Below are 20,497 nucleotides of genomic sequence, written 5' to 3' on the forward strand. Positions count from 1 at the left end.
AACAAATGATACATGATAAAGTAGAATGGCGTGAGTGAGAATCTGTTGAATTGATCTGAGATGTTATTGATGAGTAATCAAATATATTCTTTTAATTATTTATATAAAACATATACAACATATTACTGATGCTCCTACTATTCTTACGAACAATGAGAAGAAAAAAAAAAAAAAAAATATATATATATATATATATATATATATATATATATATATATATATAAAAGAGCAGTCAAATTAAATTATTACTAACATTACTTACTAAAATTTTAAATTACTAAAAGAATTAATGTATAATTTAAACATTAAAATTTTTGGTAACTAAAATTTTAATAATTAATATTTGAAATCAATTTACAATTTAATTATGATGTTTTATTTATAATATAGACTATTTTAGATATCAATAAATTTTATTTTAAAAATTAGTATCTAAATTAATCATCTATAATGGCTATTTATTTTTATTTTTAAAATTGATTACTGGTTAAATATTTGTCTGTATTGTTCCATTTGACTATTAGTTTTCAATATAGATCTTTCATTTTTAACCAAATCGTAATAGTTTTATCTTCTAAAAGTAAACTCTCCTGCCAAATCATATATAATAGTATGCAATGTTGAATTTGCAGACACTAATCCAATTATGATGCAAGAAAGGAGAAGAAAGTGCTAAAACAATGATACCTTCTCATGAGGGAGTTGATCTTGGGTAGGAGATTCCAGATGCTTATTGAGTGAGCAGTAATAAAAGTAGTTGAACTTTTGCAAACCACGTAATTTCAATGATTTGACATAGGGACAGGGAAGCGTAAGCTCTAGACTTGAATCTGTATTATCCTCTGCAACAATTGCCACCAATCTCTCACACTCTTCAATTACTAGTTCTTCAAGTTCAAGATCTTTGGCTACAGATGCTGGAAACACGCTTGTAAGCCTTTTACATCTCGTAACATGTACTTTTTTTAGATGTTGCATGCATAAAATTCCATGAGGAGGATCTGCGTTCCAAACAGCTTCCATAGGAGAAGTAATTAAAGTGTGTTGTGTTGAACATTTGACATCATCAAATATGACTTTGACAGAATCACAGTTTCGAACTTCCAATGTTTCCAATTTGGATAATAGGGGAAATAAATGGAAAGGTATTACTGCATCTGATAAAAAGGGACAGTCCTCTACAATCAATGTGGCCAACTTACTGAAACAGAAGTTGGATATAGACAGTGAGCCACTCCATATCTCTCGTAGTTCTGGTTTACTACTGTTGAGATCAAGCCGTGATATCTTATACAAAAGAAGAAATAAAATATGAAATTAATTATTTATTTCAAGAATTAATAAAAATTGAAATTTGTTTACACTTAGGTTAAATATGAAATATTCCCTAATTCTCTAAGAATTATTTTTTATTAAAACAACTCAGTTGACTATATAATATCTAAAAGAATTTTTCTACGGAGTCTCAGCTTTTCTAATTTACATTACTTGACTTCAAAACCTTTCAAACATGTTAAGAATTGAGATTTATAATTTTTTTTTTATAAAATTTGGTTCAACCGATACCCTGTGTTTAAGACAGCGGCAGTTCAAATGTTTAAAAAAAATAAATAAAATAAACGTTACTTTTATAAATTCAAAAATATATAATTTATAATTATTTAAACAAATTTAATTTTTCCTTTCATCTCCAAAAATAATTTTTTATACATATATAAAATCGAGTTTTTGGTCGAGTGTTCTTAACCAACACAGTAAAACGACAATAATATTTTGAGACTAAGATATTAAAAAATAAAAAATTATTTAAAAGATTCAGAAGATTTCACCTCAAATTTAAAAAAAAAAATAAAAAAATCATTTTCCATCACATTTAATACCTTATCATTCCACCAATCCCATACATCCTCATTCATCACAAACACTTTATTATTTTTATTCTTTTATTCAACATTATTTAATTATAATACTTTTAAGAAACTTTCAAAATTTTCATCATAATTATTAATTAAAAATAAATAGTATAATTGTGAGTTTATATTAAACTTTAATTAGAAATTATAGAGAAAATTGTTATAATTAAAAAAACTTAGAATGGCGTGAGTGAGAATCTGTTGAATTGATCTGAGATGTTATTGATGAGTAATGAAATCTATTCTTTTAATTATTTATATAAAACATATACAACATATTTATTGATGCTCTGCATTAGTGAATTTACTAATCCAATTATGATGCAAGAAAGGAGAAGAAAGTGCTCAAACAATGATACCTTCTCATTAGGGAGTTGATCTTGGGTAGGAGATTCCAGATGCGTATTGAGTGAGCAGCAATAAAAGTAGTTGAACTTTTGCAAACCACGTAATTTCAATGATTTGACATAGGGACAGGGAAGCGTAAGCTCTAGACTTGAATCTGTATTATCCTCTGCAACAATTGCCACCAATCTCTCACACTCTTCAATTACTAGTTCTTCAAGTTCAAGATCTTTGGCTACATATGCTGGAAACACGCTTGTAAGCCTTTCACATTCATTAACATGTACTTCTTTTAGATGTTGCATGCATAAAATTCCATGAGGAGGATCTTCGTTCCAAACAGCTTCCAGCTCTGGCAGGTTCGATAAAACCAAATTCTTCACAGGAAAAGTAATTAAAGTGTGTTGTGTTGAACATTTGACAACATCAAAAATGACTTTGACAGAATCACAGTTTCGAACTTCCAATGTTTCCAATTTGGATAATAGGGAAAATAAATGGAAGGGTAGCACTGCATCCGATAAAAACGGACAACCATTCACCTTCAATGTGACCAACTCTCTGAAACAGAAGTTGGGTATAGGCAGTGAGCCACGCCATATCTCTTGTAGTTCTGGTTTACTTCTGTCGAGATCAAGCCGTGATATCTTATACAAAAGAAGAAATAAAATATGAAATTAATTATTTATTTCAAGAATTAATAAAAATTGAAATTTGTTTACACTATAGGTTAAATATGAAATATCCCCTAATTCTTTTAAGAATTATTTTTTATTAAAACAACTCAGTTGACTATATAATATCTAAAAGAATTTTTCCACGGAGTCTCACCTTTTCTAATTTACATTACTTGACTTCAAAACCTTTCAAACAAGTTAAGAATTGAGATTTATAATTTTTTTTTTTTTATAAAATTTGGTTCAACCGATACCTTGAATTCAAAAATTTATAATCACTATTAAAAGTTCTCATATTACATAAAAATTTTCTTGTAAATTTACTAAAAATATTTGCATGAAAAGATTTTTTCTTGTTATTTTTTCTAAGAATTTTAATTGGCAGGTAATTCCTTCGTGGGTAATTATTTCCTACAAAATTATAAAATTTGCAAGTATTTTCTACAAAATTTGTTACAAAAAGTGTTTTCTATAAAATATTTTACAAAAAAATTGGTAGTAGTTTCCTGCAATTTTTTTTAGGGTTAACTATGTTTTTAGTCCCTGAACTTTGGTCAAAAATTGGAATTTATCCCTGTTCGAAACTTTGATAAATTTTGGTCCCTAAACTTTAAAAAAGAATAAATATAGTCCTTTTAACCCAATTAAGTTGACTTTTTTCAACATGTCGTATGTGTTTCATGTTAATATTTGAGTTGTTTACTTCGTTTGACACATTCTCGGCTTAATATTTACTGAGAAATGCGTTCGAAACCTAAAAAAGAAAAAGTTAATACAATTGGATTAAAAGGACTATATTTATTCATTTTTAAAGTTTAAGGACCAAAATTTATCGAAGTTTTGACTAGGAACGAATTTCAATTTTTTGTCAAAGTTCAGAGATTAAAAACATACTTAGCACCTTTTTTTTATAACAAAATTTATAAGTATCTTTTACAAAAAAAAAATTCAAAACAAAATTGAGAGAAAATATGAACTTTTTTAGTAGTAAATTTATAATTATTTAAACAAAGTTATTTTTTCCTTTCATCTCCAAAAATAACTTTTTTTACATATGTTAAATCGAGTTTTTGTTGAGTGTTCTTAACCGATACCAAGTAAAGGACAATAATATTTTGACAACTCACAATTCAAATATTAAAAAATAAGAAATCATTTAGAAGATTTAAAAGATCTTACCTCAAATTTAAAAAAAAAAAGTTTAAAAAAAAATCATTTTCCATCACATTTAATACCTTATCATTCCACCAATCCCATGTTATACATCCTCATTCATCAAACACTATATTATTTTTTATTCTTTTATTCAACATTATTTAAGTATAATACTTTTAAGAAACTTTCAAAATTTTCATCATAATTATTAATTAAAAATAAATAGTATAATTGTGAGTTTAAATTATAATATAGAGTGTAAACTTTAATTAGAAATTATAGAGAAAATTGTTATAATTAAAAACATTCATATATTCTTTTCTCTGTTACCTAGACTTGCAGTAGGGTACTCTTAGTAGTAAGAAAAGTACGAAGAGTAATACAATCATGACTAATATTATTTTGAAGAATCGTATAACAAGTCGCAGACTTGCAGTAGGGATTTGTTAATAGTTCAAGAAGTATGATTCATTTATGACTATTATTTAAAATAAATTAATGAATTATTATAATTTTGCAGCATAATGCCATAGATGTCTATACATAAATAAATAGCTAGTAAAATTTTCCCAAAGTGAATAAAGTGTGTAGTTTTCACTGTGTATTAAAAAAATAATTATTGTGGTTATAACATTTCATAGTTATTAAACATTATATATTAATATAATTTTAATAATGAATTTAAATTAAAGATTATTATTTTACATTTCATAGTATGATTCAATATGATAATATTTTAATATGTTTTAACGAAAGCATATTTTATTAAAGATAATAAATTATTAGAATAGTATTTTTGAATAAAAATATATAGCCACTTTTCCACCACTTATAGTTTAGTTTGAAAGAACTTTTAACAACCTTGTGTATGTACTAAATTATATACAACCAACTATTCTTTCATAACTTCTTTTACGAAAAAAATAAATAAACGAATAAATATAAAAAAAATATTTCTTTCATAGAATAAAATTAATTAGCATTTGCTGAAAAAGTATAATAATTTCTTATTTTTCTACTAGTATTAAATATGATTCTTAAAAGAATTATTTTATAAAAATAATAATTTTACAGAATCATAAGATAATGTTAAATTAAAAATAAACACATACCTTTCTCAGATATTTCTTCCACATAATTGAGTTGAGATCGGTTTCCAATGGAATAACCTCTCGGGAATCAATTGTTACTTGAGACAACTTGCCTGCGTCTACACTTCCTACACAAAAAGTTATCATCTCTTTACAATATTTTACTGACAGTTCCTCCAAGGATGGGAGACTTAAACGCCCTCTGTAGAACCTTTTCAGCTTAAATAACCATTCAAGATTTAAACAACTGAGCTGAGGAAATATTATCTCATCCTCATCTGATTCCTCCTTACACACTATCTCTTCAATTGAATCACAATTTTTTATCTCCATTCTTTTCAGTTGACCCAAACTCTTGGCTGTTGAGGATGTCAACAAATATGATAAGCTATGACAACCTTCTACTTTCAAACATATCAGATTGGAGAAAGACACTGTGCATGCTACCAAGCTTTTTAAACTCCCACATTTAATGACTTTAAAGGTTTCTAAGTTTCTGACAAAGGAATCAGTCCAAGAGTTCTCTGGTCCAATGGAAACCAGCTCTTCAAGGGACTCCAACCGTAATACTTTCAGCTGATGTAACACATTATTACCACTTTCACAACAGAACATCTCCTTGAAGGAACCATCACACACCACAAGTTTCTCTATATTTGGAAACCGTTCTAGTATTCCATATCTAAATAAATCCGAACCCAAGCACAGAGTAAGTGCTTTTATGTTGTCTAGGAGGTTTGGCTGAAATTCTCCTTGCAAAATCATATTTACTCCTTTTTCCCCCAATGACAAGCACTTTAATAACTGAGAAAAAAGCACAAGCAAAATGAGATTATTTTATGATAACTAGAGATTCATCTATTTTGTATACAATCACATAAAGAGGCTTTCATGCCGAAAGATTCCTAACAAGTTATACTTGGTGACAAATTAACCACGCCATGGCAATGTACGTGAAAGTTTCATATTTTAATTTTCACAGTATTTCGTATTACTTATATGGAACAATGACAAACAATTAAAGCTATAGATGATTCGATATTTAATTTACAATCGAAGAGGAAGTCATAAAACAGTAGTACATACCTTTTCACTACCGACTTTATTCTCGGTATGTGATTCTAGATCTGTAAAAATGTCACAATACAGTGAGCTGTAGTAAAAATACTTGAAGTTGGGCAAACCCTCAAGTTCCAATGATCTCACAAAGGGACATGTAAGCTCTAGCTTTGTTCTTGGATCTATATTATCCTCTGCAAAAATAATCATCAATCCTTTACAGTCTTTCACCACTAGATTTTTAAGAAGATATTTGTCTTTTGATGCTGGAAACACACTTGTAAGGCCTTCACATTCCTCAACACAAACTTCTTGTAAATGGTGCATGCTAAGAATTACTTGAGGATCTTCATTCCAAACATTCTTCAGATTTGGCAGCTTTGATACTATCAATTTCTTAAGAGAAAAAGGAAGGGTTTGTCCCATATATGTCACATCCCTGCCTTGTGTTGTACATTTGACATCAAAAATGGTTTTGACAGAATCACACTTTCGAACTTCTAACGTTTCCAAATTAGTTGAAAAAGAAAGCAAACTAAAAGGAAGCAGTACATCTTCCACTACTTGATTTTCAAGTTCTACAACATCTTTGGCTACTGATGGTGGAAACACACTTGTAAGACCTTTACATTCCTCAACATGTAATTCTTGTAGGTGGTGTAAGGTTAGAATTCCGTAAGGGTTTTCATTCCAAACATTCTCTAGATTTGGCAGCTTGGATACGACCAATTTCTTCAGAGAAAAAGGGAGGGTTTGTCCCATAGATGCCATCTCTCTCTCTTGTGTTGTACATTTGACATCAAAGATGATTTTGACAGAATCAAAGTTTCGAACTTCCAACGTTTCCAAATTAGTTAAGAAAGGAAGCAAATTGAATGGTAGCAGTACATCGGTTAAAAACTCGCAACCATCCAGAGTTAGAGATTCTAAGAGATAGAAGTAGGAGTTTGGAATGGACCGTGAGCCAAGACATATCTCTTGTATATCTCCCTCACTCAAATTTGATGTACTCTCCTGCAAAAGAAATAAGATTTAGATATTCATTTTCATGACATCCAAATTATTTGAACTTTTAACTTTTGGGAATACATCTTTCATGATTATAAAAAACATAAAAAATAGGAAAAAGACAAGCAAATCATAATAATAAATTAAAATAACAATGACTTACAAAATTAATATTATAGAAAGTAACATACTGTATAGAACAAAGGATATTTTTTTTTCTTGATCAACAGGTAACCTTGTTATGAAAAATTTTGAAGGGATAATTTCATTTCTAGGTGTGATGATAATATTTGCAATAAAACTAAAGATGTTTAAAATGGATGATGCAGGAGAATGCTAACACCTAATTTTATCATAGGAATTTTGATAAGTGTCTAGCATATGTAAAATTTTCGTACAAATTTCACACATATCATAATTTAATTGATCATATTTTGTAGTGTCTAGAATATCTAAAATTTTCATACAAATTTAACACTTATCATGCTTTAATTAATCATATTTTGTAAGTGAAAAACTCCTTTTAGTATATAATTACAGAGAGGTACTAAGAAGAAGAAAATAGGAAATTGATAATTTTTTTATGATTTTGCAGCAATTTCTCAAATAATTAAAAATGATGCAGCTGAGCCCAAAATACGCAATTGAGCTCCAGTAAGATGGTCAAGGAAGAATCCATAATGTAACTATTGGAGCATAGTTGAGCCACAAGAGAATGGTGTTTAGTGTTGTAAAGAATTGACAAAACACAAACAATAAAGCACTCCCTGAGACGTGTATATTCACTGCCCTTAAGGACTTATCCGCGGTGTGTTGCGCAAGCCTCCCAGGATACAACAGGAACTTCTCGAATCTTCCGAGGATCTCAAAACTAGCAAGAAAGTACTCTTAAAAGAGTAAATAACCTAGATAGTAGAAGAAAGAAATATGAGAGAGAAGAGAGCTAGAAGAATGAGGGAAAAGATTGAGAGATGGTGTGTTTTGGAGAGCACCAAAACCACCTATTTATAGGTGTGAGTGATGATAGGTGAAGGGCTGAAATCCATAGCATTTATGGAGAAAAATTCAATGCATGACAACGGTAAAATAATTTCCCTGCAACGTACACAATTGGTAGCCCAACTTTCAAGTTTAAGAATCAAAACGGATGCACCTCTATCATAAGCTTGAAACTGTAGCAGAGATAATCATGGCATGCAACGTTTAGAATCTTTGCAATAAACAGATTATTTTATAACATTTAGCACTTAAGGCAGTGCATGGTTGAGCCACAAGAGAATGGTGTTTAGCACTTAAAGTGGTGCATGGTTGAACCACAAGGTGGTGTTGAGCCACATAGGTAGTAATGACAAAAGAAAACATTCCAAAGAAGGAAACCTCCATGGTTGAGCACCAAAAGTTGGGCTGAACACCGTCCAAAAATTTCTATTAACAAAGACCTTAAGTCCTCATTTGAAGCATTCATTCGAGTGTTAGAAATGCAGCAATAGAGTAGAAATAGGTCGATGAGGCTTGAGAGAAATGCTCTAATTATAAATTCTATGTGTAGGTGTTATTAGAGTTGTATTGCAATATTCTATGAGTAGCTGAACTCTCTTGAAGTCTTTAGGTTCTAGGCTATAGACATGGGCTTAGACCTATATAGAAAGAGTACTTCTAGAACATTAAATTATTTGTATTTTAAGTAGACAAAACAGTAGTGGTTTAGTAGAAGAAGATGAGATGAAATCTAATTATAGTCTTTACTCCACTTGGTCTATATAATTATTATTATCTATATTTACATGTATTCTTTATCAAAATCCAAAAAACCCAAAAAGTAATTATCAATATACTTTCTAAATCCTTATGGATATGATAACTTCCCTTCGACTATTCTACAACTGATTTGGTTCACTTACCAATAAGTCACACAGTTGGATAACTCTTTTAAAACTTTTAAAACCCTTTTAAACAAATTTTGTAGATATATTATCTAATAATGAATATTTACATATTATATGATACCTTAAAATTAAGTTATATAATAAACTTTTCAATAATATTAAAATTTTATTTAATTTATATAATTAGTAAAAATAAAATTCGGATCTATTAACTCTACATTTTATGAAACATAATAAAATATATAATTTACCTGAGTTTATGTAAGAATAAATGGACTCTGCGCATATATATTAATCATATATTTAGTTTTTCGTTTCTTGATGAGTGAAAGCATAAAATTGGATATGACCAGAGCATATATCTCTGTTTATGTATTCTCATTCTTATATACTAGTTACCGAGTGTGTTCACCGATTACTAAAAAAAAGTTATTAAATTTAAAAAAGAAAAATACAAAATTTAAAGGTTAAAATTGGTAATAAAATGTAGGTTAAATTACTCTTTTGGTCCCTCTATTTGTCATGAAATTTCATTTTTGTCCTCAAGTTTTTCGTTGTCTCAATTTGGTCCTCATTTTCTTAAAAATGACTCAATTTGGTCCTCACTGTTAACTTTGACCAGACGGTGTTAAGTCAACACCACGTGTCAATTTCTGGTTTTTTGAATTTTTTTAATATTTTTTTTAATTTTTAAAAAAAAAATTAATTTTTTTTTATTTTTGACACGTGTCACTTCACAATTGTGCCACGTGTCAAAGTGACTCAAATTTGGTCCCTATATTTGTTTTTAGTTTCAATTTAGTCCCAATTTTTGTAAAAATGAAGTAATATTATCCTCCTTAAATTGAGACTCAATTTAATCTTTGTATACAACTTATGATGATATTCTTAATAAAATTGACGTTTTTATTAAATATTTGTAGAAATATTTTTAAATAAGTTTTTTTTTATAGTTTTATTATTAAACAAAGTTAAACCCCAAACTTAATATCAAAAGTTAACAATTTTGTCATCATATATAAAGGCATCAAGTGTATCATATTATACAAACTTAGTAAAAATTAAAAATCAAATAACTTGTTACACATAAGTTTAGGAACTAAATTTCAAGTTCAAAACAAAATCAAAGTTTAATGTTTTGTGTAGAATTTAAAGTTAATTTAAAATATTTATAGAAATATTTAATAAAAACATTAATTTTAGTAAGAATATCACCATAAAATTTATAAAAAAGTAAATTTAGTAACAATTTAAAGAAGGACAATATTGCTTAATTTTTACAAAAATTGGGACTAAATTGAAACTAAAAACAAATATAGGGACCAAATTGAGTCACTTTGATACGTGGCACAATTGTGAAGTGACACGTGTCAAAAATAAAAAAATTAAAAAATTAAAAAAATTAAAAAAAATTAAAAAAAATTAAAAAAAAAACAGAAATTGACACGTTGCATTCACTTTAACACCGTTTGGTCAAAGTTAACGGTGAGGACCAAATTGAGTCATTTTTAAGAAAATGAGGACCAAATTGAGACAACGAAAAACTTGAGGACCATAATAAAATTTCATAACAAATAGAGGGACCAAAAGAGTAATTTAACCTAAAATGCAGATAAAAAAAACGGTTACCAAAAATAATATCTTTTATATATTGTTATATATGTTTATCATATTGACACTTTATTTAGAAAACTTTTTTTTTGTTCTTCTAAGGTATTAATATATAGAAATATAGATTTTATAAAAGAAATGAATAAGAGTAAGAATAGACAGTGTGCATAAGCATAAATATATATATAAAGTAATTTTGAGTGGTGTGGGAATGAATGACCTGTTGTTTGGAGCAGTGGATAGTGAGGCGTGGCAATTGATCCAGTGTCAATGTGGTGAGAGGAGGAAATGCAGAGTGTTGTGTTGTTCCTTCTCCAACTTTTTCATCCTTCCCAAATATCTCTCTCAATTCCTCACAATCTCTTACCTCAAGCACTTCAAGTCTGGTGAGATCTGTGGTGGCCAAGGATGCTGGAAACAAACTTTTAAGACGCCCACAACCATAAACATACATTATCTCTAGCGCTTGAAGGCCCATAATTCCCTCCGGATCCTTCTCCCATATATGCTCCAGTTTTGGTAGATTACTTAAAGACAGTGTTTTCAGACGGAATATTGGGGAAGCTTTTGTCATGATCCTGTTCTCATCATTCATATTAAATATCACCTCTGCTGCTCTACAACTGAATACTGATAACTCATCCAAATTGTGAAAGAAAGAAAGCAAATGAGATGGAATTACATCCACTACAGTATGACATCCCCAGAAACTCAAGCTTTTCAAATATCCAAAGCTGTTTTGGTGCACCCAACGACTGGCTTGCCATAGTTGCTCCATAGTATCATCGGAAAGCCGCAGATCCTCAGTATATGCGAAACTGAGCTGTAAATCAGACAAATTATTAAATTACTTCTCTAACTTTCAAATATAATATACTTTTTTTATCCCCACAAACTTAAACAAAAATCAAAATTACATTTTTCAACTTAAAAACTTTTATACTATAGCCCTCACTTTAATAATTTATTTTTAAATTATCACTTTAAAATAACTAAAAATATATGTTTTCATTCACAATATATTTTTTAGTACTAATAACAGTATAAATGCTATATAAATTAAAATTATCAAATTACTATGTAAATATTTTGTTGATTTTAATTAAATTTAATATACTCATTACTCTAAAATAACTATTAATATGAAATAAAATAAATATTAATACTATTTTTCTTTTATACAAATAATGTAATACTATAAATTTGCTAAAATAGTTATATATCCAAAAATAAGTTTATTTATTCAAAAGTCATCATAGTGATAACAATGAAAATATATATAAGTAAAGTTATTAAAAGTGTTACATTACAATTATTTTTAGAATTTTTTAATTTTTTAAATTTAAAATTAAAATTACTAACTAATTACCGTGCTAAATTGTGTTACTTTTATTTAAAAAACATAAATTTTAATATATAAAATCTATTAATTTATACTTATAATGAAGATTTTTTTTGTCAGTTTTTTAACTTTTATCTTTAAAATTATTGTTTTATTTAAATTTAACTAATTTTTTTAATTTTTGAACATTTTTTATTTAATTATTTTTTTAAAATTAAATAAATAAAAATGTCTATTAAATAAATAAAAAATATTCATAACTAAATTATAAAAAAATTATTTATTTTTATAATTATAACTTTATCATTTTTATTACAAAAAGGGAACACACATTATCGTAATGTGTATTTTCACTAGTTAATTATAATGGAAATTTTGTAACCGCGTTGTGTGAAAATCTTAAAACAAAAAACAGATTTAATTTAATAAATAGATAAAAGGAATTAAAAAACACAATTAAAAAAAAATCTTAACGTACTTCCATTTAAAGCTTTGTTGGAAAAAACATGTATTTGTAATATCCAATCTTGTTTTTTTTTATTTTTTTTCCCATATAAGAAAAGTTCATAAAATTAGGAGAAATAGTATTAAATAAATGAAAAAGTGAGAGTAAGTACCTTATCATCGAAAATCTTTTGTATGGTGGCATTCAAGTCACCTTCCCACTGCCATTTGGCCTTTTTATCTCCCTCCACACAAAATATATCTTTTAACTTTGGTGCTATTGACTCTCTCTCACTGAATTTCTTCATCTTCGGACATTTTCTTACAATCAATTTTTCCAGTAATGGGAATTCGAATTCACAGTTCTTGTAACCGCAAAAACTTGTCATGTTCATTAGCCCGACAAGTTCTATAGAAATCAATTTGCTGAATACAATTTTGATCCTTTTGCCTTCTTCACTTCTGTGGTTGCTTACTATTTGCTCTACTTGACGACAGTTGATTACCTTCATGGTCTTAAGTTGAACCATGGTTTTGGCCGTGGAGGATGCCACTAAATCCTTTAATCTATGACATCTCTTCAGTTTCAAACTTGTCAAGTAACTCAATGATACAGAAGAAGGACCTAAATTGCTCAAATTGTAGCAACCTTTTAATCTCAAAAGCTCCAGCCTCTCTAGAACTTGGTCTCGTTCAAATCCTAGATCACTTATATCTGAGGAACAAATAAACAATTGCTTCAATTGTAATACAACTCCCAATCTGTCCTGCTGCCCGTTGTTTGTACTTCGCAGTGTCTCTAAGGATTCAGAATAAGAAGAAGTCAATTTTAACTTTTCTAGATTTGGCATTTTGTACAAAAACGGGTACAAAAGATCTGGGCGGTGGACTGAATTCAAGATAATAAGCTCTTTTAGTTTCAGCATTTTGTAGTTGGATAACCAATTTTGAGCTTCCTCGAAGTCAATTTCCATGTACTCCAACTTGGGGAACACCTAAACAATAAAAGTAAATAGTAAGTAGATTGAATTAAATGTCTCCGGCACACCCGCTTCAAATTTTTTTGATTTTACCCTTTTTTTTGTTTGATTTTTGTAGTTTGCATTGAATTGTAACTCTTTATGATCAGAATTGTGTATGGTTTTTGTTTTCGTTTGGTTGTTTGTCCTTTAAAAAACTTAAATCATGAATTAAAATAGGAACTTCACTCTCAGAATTTCATTTAATTATATTAATGTCATGGACGTATTAATGTAAGATTTTAAAAGAAAAAAAATGAGTTTAGAAATCCCAAAGGTTGATCCTGTGTGTAGAAAATAAAACAGTACTACTTAAACCTCGTTTTTAATTATGTTATAGTTTTCTCTTAAGATATGTTTAAAATATTTTTTTATAAACCAGTCAGAATTTCAACTTATATTAATTAAAAAATAATTTTGGAGAGTAAAATCAATTATGTGTGTGCATATATATGGAATAATTAATGACTTAATTTATCTTTTAAAACTAAACAATCCTAAAAGTCATTTTTTAACTTAATTTATCTTTATTTTTCTCAACCATACACAATCATTAATTTTGTTTTGGTTCTCATATATTTTCTTTTGTTTCCAATTTTTTACATATTTTTCATTATATTTCTTTTATTCTCTATCAGGCATATCATAAAAGTTTTGATTGAACTTTTTGGTTTTGACACTCTGATAAAGATGGAATATTGCTTACCGCTTCACTCGAGAAAACAAACTTTTCATCACTTGTTTCTTGTAGAAATGTTTTAAGCTTCATACACTTGCCCATACTCAATTCCTTCAACTTTGAACACTTTATTGGATGTCTCCCCTTGTAGAATTGCTTCATGTTTGGAAGTGCGTACAATCTCACAAATGTTAGTTCAGGAAACTCTAATGGATCATTGTTAGCTTCTGATGTATCTTTATTTGAAACAATTTCCACCATCCTCTTACAACGCAATACTGACATGCGTTCAAGCTTTGATACATCTTTTGCCACAGAAGCCGGAAACAAATTCCTCAGTTCATCACAATAACTTACATCTATAGTCCGAAGTTTTTTAAAGTTGAGAATTCCATCTGGATCTTTGCTCCACAATTCCTTCAACTTTGGGAGTCCTTCTAGAAGAATAACTTGCAAATTTGTGTCTATCCCACCAGATGCATCTATTTCTTGAGAATCATTGATTTCAAAAATCTCTTTCACAGATTTGCACTTAGAAATTTGCAAGTTAATCAAGCTTTCAAACCATCCTTCCATGTGACTCGGAAAAATCTTGTCCAATTGATCGCATTCTTCAATCCTTACGGAAATGAGACTAGAAAAGGAATCAATACCCACTTCAGTTTGCCACATATCTGTTAACCTCTTCATTTTGTTAAGGTGGATTTCCTCCAGCTTAGGAAAGACACAAACCTTCATTTTAATGAAAACAAACAATTATTACGTATAAAAGATAAACAAAAAAACTATTTATACCAATGAATACCTTGTTTTCACTACTTCCTTCAATCTCAAAAATCTGTTCCATTTTAAGACACCCACTTATGACAAGGCTTTTCAACTTCTTCAAACTGCTAGCCATAGGTAATGAACATAGATGTGTCAATTTATCACAATCTTTCACAACTAACTTTATCAAGTTTTGAAAGTAGAAACTTGACAAGTATTGATCGCTCCATATCTTATGGATGTTGAGTGAGGATAAATTCAAGTTCTCTAAGTTTGGAACTTCAACCTGTAAACACATACACAATTAATATGTTTACAACAAATGAGCTAATTATTTAAATAGTATGAAAAATATGTAATGTCATACTAGTTCACCAAAAAGAGGAGGCGCATTGTCATTGTGGCCACCTTGTTCAGTAGAAATTTTTGTGTGACCCCTATTTGTAGTTTGAGCCTCTGTCGAATGTGGCCAGCAAGATCTCTCCACTTTGGTATAAAAACAAGTAAATGATGGTAATGATTGGAGTGTCAAAGTTCGTAATTTGAGAAACTCAACCTTACCATAATCCTGTGGTATTTGAAGGATCTGCTTTAAAGATTCACATTCACAAACCTCACCACAATCTAGTGGTATTTGAAGGATCTCCTTTAAAGATCCACATTCACAAACCTCAATCATTTCTAAACTAGCTAGAAATTTCTTCATGTTAGAATTACATTTAAAAATCTCACTTGTTCCTGTGCTAGCAGAAATTTTAATTGCGTCGAAGGAGAAAAGATTTTCCAATTGGCAACACATCTCAACTTTGATGGTTTTTAATTTGGCAAATGATTCGATTGTAATTGGACCGTGACATATCATCTTTAACTTCATCATGTTGTAGAGGCATAGAGATTCCAAATTGGAAAAAATGTTCACACAATTAGACAAATCTGTTGAATTGACATATTCAACATCATTGTTATTTATGATGGATAAGTGTTTCAAATTTTGAAATCCGTCTATATTCAACTCGTTAACAACATTTTGAACACATATCTTTCCCAAGAACAAACTTTGTGCTGTTTTAAACAACAATTTTATGCCTTGATGGGAGTGAATATCAGTGTCGTCCTTTAGCTGCAACGTCAATACTTTGAGTTCTTCATATTTATTGGGCATCCTAAATTCTCCAACAGAAAACATTTCAAGGTCCCCAATTTCAATCTTGTAATCTTTTAACCTGTCAAAGAATAAGTGACTGGGCAAAATTGAAACACATGGGATGCTTAAGTCCACCACTTTCAATTGATGTAAATTCTTTAGCTCAGAAAGAAATGAATTATGACCTTTGTTTTCCCCTTTTTCCACCAACATTTTGATCAAGCTTTTTCTTATATACAACTCTTCCAAACACGTCAAATTAGAAAAAAGATCAAATGGAATAATCTTCAGTTTGAAACAATCGCTGATGTCTAGCATACGCAACTTATCCAAGTATCGTAACTCATTTGGCAAATTTTTAAGTTGAGATCCAGAGAAACTGAGAATTCTTAATTTTTTAAACTTTCTCAGCACGGATAAATTGCAATCCAAAATGCACCGCTCCAAACAAAGCATTCTGAGGTTCAATAGGTCTCCAATTGAATATGGTAAGCTTGATAGATGAAAACCAGTCAATATTAAAACTAACAAGTTTTTCATGCAGCTAAAAAATCTCTCAGGTATTTTCAAAGACGGATCATTAGTTTCTATTTGCAAAAATTGAAGTTGAGGACAATTTATGACTTGAGGAAACCCATCTGTAATGTAACTATTGCATATAGAAATAGAAATGCATTTTTCAAGATCTGGCCAATAATCTAGTTTTCCATCTCTAAAAGCAAAAACATTGTGATCCATGAGTGCATTACTTAAAGCATCATCTCGAACCATATGAGACATATGGAAATGGATATTAGGATTTTCGTACGACACCAAACTCAAGTTTTTGAGCTCTTGGATCGATTCATTTATTTTTTCACGAGCTGCACTAAGGGAAGAGACCCCTTCAAATATACCTAATCCAAAGCAATATTTGACCAAGTCATTAACCAGGGGTAGGTGACCCATTTGAGCACAAAGCAAGTAAATGAACTTGAGTTCCTTATTTTTTGGAAGGTCATATTTTTTCTTATTAGGAGTCTCCGAAGACTTTTGCCATTCAACCAGACCTTGCTTTTTAAATTTGTCCAGTGTAGGTTTGCTTTCTGACTCAATCCAGTTTTTAAATGCCACTCCAAATGTAACTATTCTCATGGGCAATCCTGTACAATAGTTCTGGATTTCTTCTTTAGGCATAGACATTTTATTACCTCCTCCAATCACCTTCTCAAACAACATCAAGGCATCATTGCCATCTAATTCCTTTAAACAAAAATTTGACTCAACATCAACCTCATCACGAAATACTTTCTTATCACGTGAAGAAAGCAAAACTTTGCATCCCTTATAATCACCAAGAAAATTTCCTTTTTTTAGAACTTTTGTCCCAGTACCCTGTGTGCCGCCGCTAGTATCCTGTTTGCCTCCTGCAGTTTCCTTTTTGGAGTCAGGATTTGGGTTAGTACCCTGGTTACTTGACATTATGCTTAACTCATTCTTCTTTCTTAAATCATAATCAAGATCAACCGGAATCCCTAACCTATTCAAGTCTAATCTTTCATGAAGGTTATCCAAGATTATAAGGATGCTCACATTTTCTGTCTTTAACCATCTCCTTAGATAATCAGCTCTTACATTCTCACTTTCTCCTACTAATGGCAATCCTAACACGTGTGCAATATCTGCTTGAATTGTGAGTGGATTGGGATTTACAGTTACATCTATTTCAGCCACCCTATCAAACAACCCCTCATCTTTAGCTTTATTAGCAATTTTTTTATTAAAGTGCTCTTACCCATCCCTTGTGCTCCATGGAGTCCAATAATTTTCATATTGGGATCTTTAAGTTTTCTCATTATGTCTTGCATAATGGATTTTCTACTATCAAATTCAATGTAGCCAGAATAAGACGAAGTGAGATCAAAAGATGTTACATTCTCTGCATGGGAAACTTGGTCATCCTTAGGGCACTCATCTTTTAGCCTCAAAGCCTCCGGTTCCATCTTCTTTGCTTGTCTGCCCAGTTTGTGTCTATAGTAAGGAAATAAATAATATAAACCCCTTGTCTTCTTGTGACCTGCATTATTCATGTACTTCTCAACCCTAATCTCAAATTCACCCACTTCCTCAAACCATTCTTCAACCCTATCTTCAACAATGTCACCCTTTCTTTTAGCTTCATCACGTTGACGATCTAACCTCTCTTTTTCTTCTCCAAGGCGCTTAACTCTCTTATTTAGTTCCTTAAAATTTTTCGTGTAACAAAAAATGTAGGTCAACTGATTAATACCATGATCCCGCACAAACTCAATTACTGGATCAAATATTTTCAACACAGTATCCATACTTTGAACTTCTTTTTCTGGTACCCTCCTCAACTACATCTCTTTGCCAATGAAACACATAGTGGAAACAGATCAGTCAAGTGATTACAAAAGAAAAGTAAAATATATTTTATTAAATAAAAATTACAAGTACATTTGCATATATTCAATCAAGCAACCACGGTTTACAAAACAAAAAAGCATGAGAAATTTAAAACAGTAAGATATTAAACTTTGAATATATATATATATATATATATATATATATATATATATATATATATATATATATATATATATATAGTGATTTATCATTCAATGAATGATTGACAGAAAAACCTATTTACTTCAATGAATTTCAAGTTTTTATCTAAAAAAGATAATTTTTAATATTTCCCTTTTTAAAAAAAAAGTTAAATAAAAAAGGGGTTCCCATCCTTGGATAGGGAACTATGCGAGTGACCTACCTAATTTTATTGTAGAAATTTTCAGAATCAATGATTAGACCATGCAAACTAAAAATGCTTTTTCTTGTATAAAGGAAGGGATTACCCGATCCATTTCTATATCGGTCATGATATATATAATAATTCGAACACCCTTTTCAAATGCATATCGGTCATGATATATATATAAACAAAGCCAAATACTAGCTAAGACAATTGTTAGTATTTGCTTTAAGAAATACATTGGACCCTCTTTTTAATAAAATTGATGGTTTTGATTTATCATTGCAACCTTCCAAGCAAATCGTAATTTGCAGAGCACATATTGCTACCCCCAGGGCTGAATTGATCACCATGTCATTGGAGAGTAAATGGTTAAATTCGTCCTTGAAAATGCAAGATAGTAAGTTAACTCATTAGCTGATGAACAATAAGAACGTTCATGTTTGACCAATGGTAATTAGTATACCAAACTTTACACCAAGGCTATCAAAATTAACATTCCTATCTGTTAGATAATCTTAAATTAATAATTAGGTTGTTTTATTTTAAACATAAGTGCAGTATCTTTAAAATAATAGATTTGGGTAGTTTGTTTTTATTAGATTGTTGAAATATCGGATAGTTTAGATTGCTGAAATATTGGGTTGTTCTATAATATTCGGCTAGTGATTATGTGGTTATTTATATGTTGTACACGACTATTTTAAAAGCCAATCACAGTTCAATAAAAAAACAGTGAGTGTTGCGCATCTAATTATTTTGTCTAGTGTGCGTGACTTGAGTTTAACAAAGTGGTACCAGAGCTCTTGTGCTCTGAAACCGTGTGAGAAAAATAGTGTGTACTTGAGTGCTTCAAAAAAATAAAAGGAGTAGTGACAAAAGTTGTTAATAATATGACCGTGCCATTATGATAATTGGTGTTTATGAATGAAGTCCCTTGTGGGATCCTAAGACATATGGAATATAGTGGAAAGTGGGTACCAAGAATATGTGGAAGACGAAAACCAGACGGAGGTGCAGATTGCCGCATTGAGAAAGACGTGAGTGAAAGATAAATCAGATTTGTACTCATTGTACAATGTGGTGGACGAGTCAGGCTTTGAGAAGATTTTCAAAAGAAAGGAAGATTCTCAAAAGGAGCGACTGCGTCAAACAAGTCCGCCTACAAACCCTCGTAAGAGAATTTGAATGCTTGAAGATGAAGAACAAAGAGCATAAATATCGAGGGGTCAAATGACTTTTCAATCCTCTCTGTGTCTGATTTAATTTTGACACAATTTTGTAATAATTAAAATCTTTTTTTAATCTATTTTTTATAAGATTAAAACTAATTAAGTATAAATATTTTTACAAAACTAAGTATTGATATCTATATTAAAATTTAGTAGTAAAAGTCATTTTATTAAGTCATTTTTAATAAAAAAAAGATATTAGTATAACATTCATACAAATAAAAAATTTGGTTTAAAATTAGTGAGAGACAATACTCTTTTATTTTGAAAAAAAAAAGAGTAATAATTAAAATAACATGGGTTAATAATATACAACAATATAATATGTTAAAAAATCATTTTTAATAAAAAATATTAGTATAATATTTATAC

General features: G+C 29.5%; 1 protein-coding gene across 2 annotated transcripts in view; it reads right to left on the minus strand.

Moving 5' to 3' along the window:
* Nucleotides 1-20,497, minus strand: part of LOC114166401 — a 104,097-nt gene that overhangs the window by 71,999 nt on the left and 11,601 nt on the right. For both annotated transcript variants that reach the window (XM_028051127.1, XM_028051128.1), the window contains exons 4-12: nt 15,365-18,506; nt 15,035-15,283; nt 14,257-14,961; nt 12,705-13,526; nt 10,966-11,568; nt 6,268-7,254; nt 5,203-5,985; nt 2,273-2,905; nt 688-1,287 (exon numbers count right to left, since the gene is read on the minus strand). In XM_028051127.1, the coding sequence (XP_027906928.1) occupies nt 688-1,287; nt 2,273-2,905; nt 5,203-5,985; nt 6,268-7,254; nt 10,966-11,568; nt 12,705-13,526; nt 14,257-14,961; nt 15,035-15,283; nt 15,365-17,602 (7,620 nt within the window). In that variant the 5' untranslated portion in view covers nt 17,603-18,506. The remainder of the gene's footprint in view (nt 1-687; nt 1,288-2,272; nt 2,906-5,202; nt 5,986-6,267; nt 7,255-10,965; nt 11,569-12,704; nt 13,527-14,256; nt 14,962-15,034; nt 15,284-15,364; nt 18,507-20,497) is intronic.

The sequence above is a fragment of the Vigna unguiculata genome, chromosome 10 (assembly GCF_004118075.2).
Source record: "Vigna unguiculata cultivar IT97K-499-35 chromosome 10, ASM411807v1, whole genome shotgun sequence".
Lineage (NCBI taxonomy): Eukaryota > Viridiplantae > Streptophyta > Magnoliopsida > Fabales > Fabaceae > Vigna > Vigna unguiculata.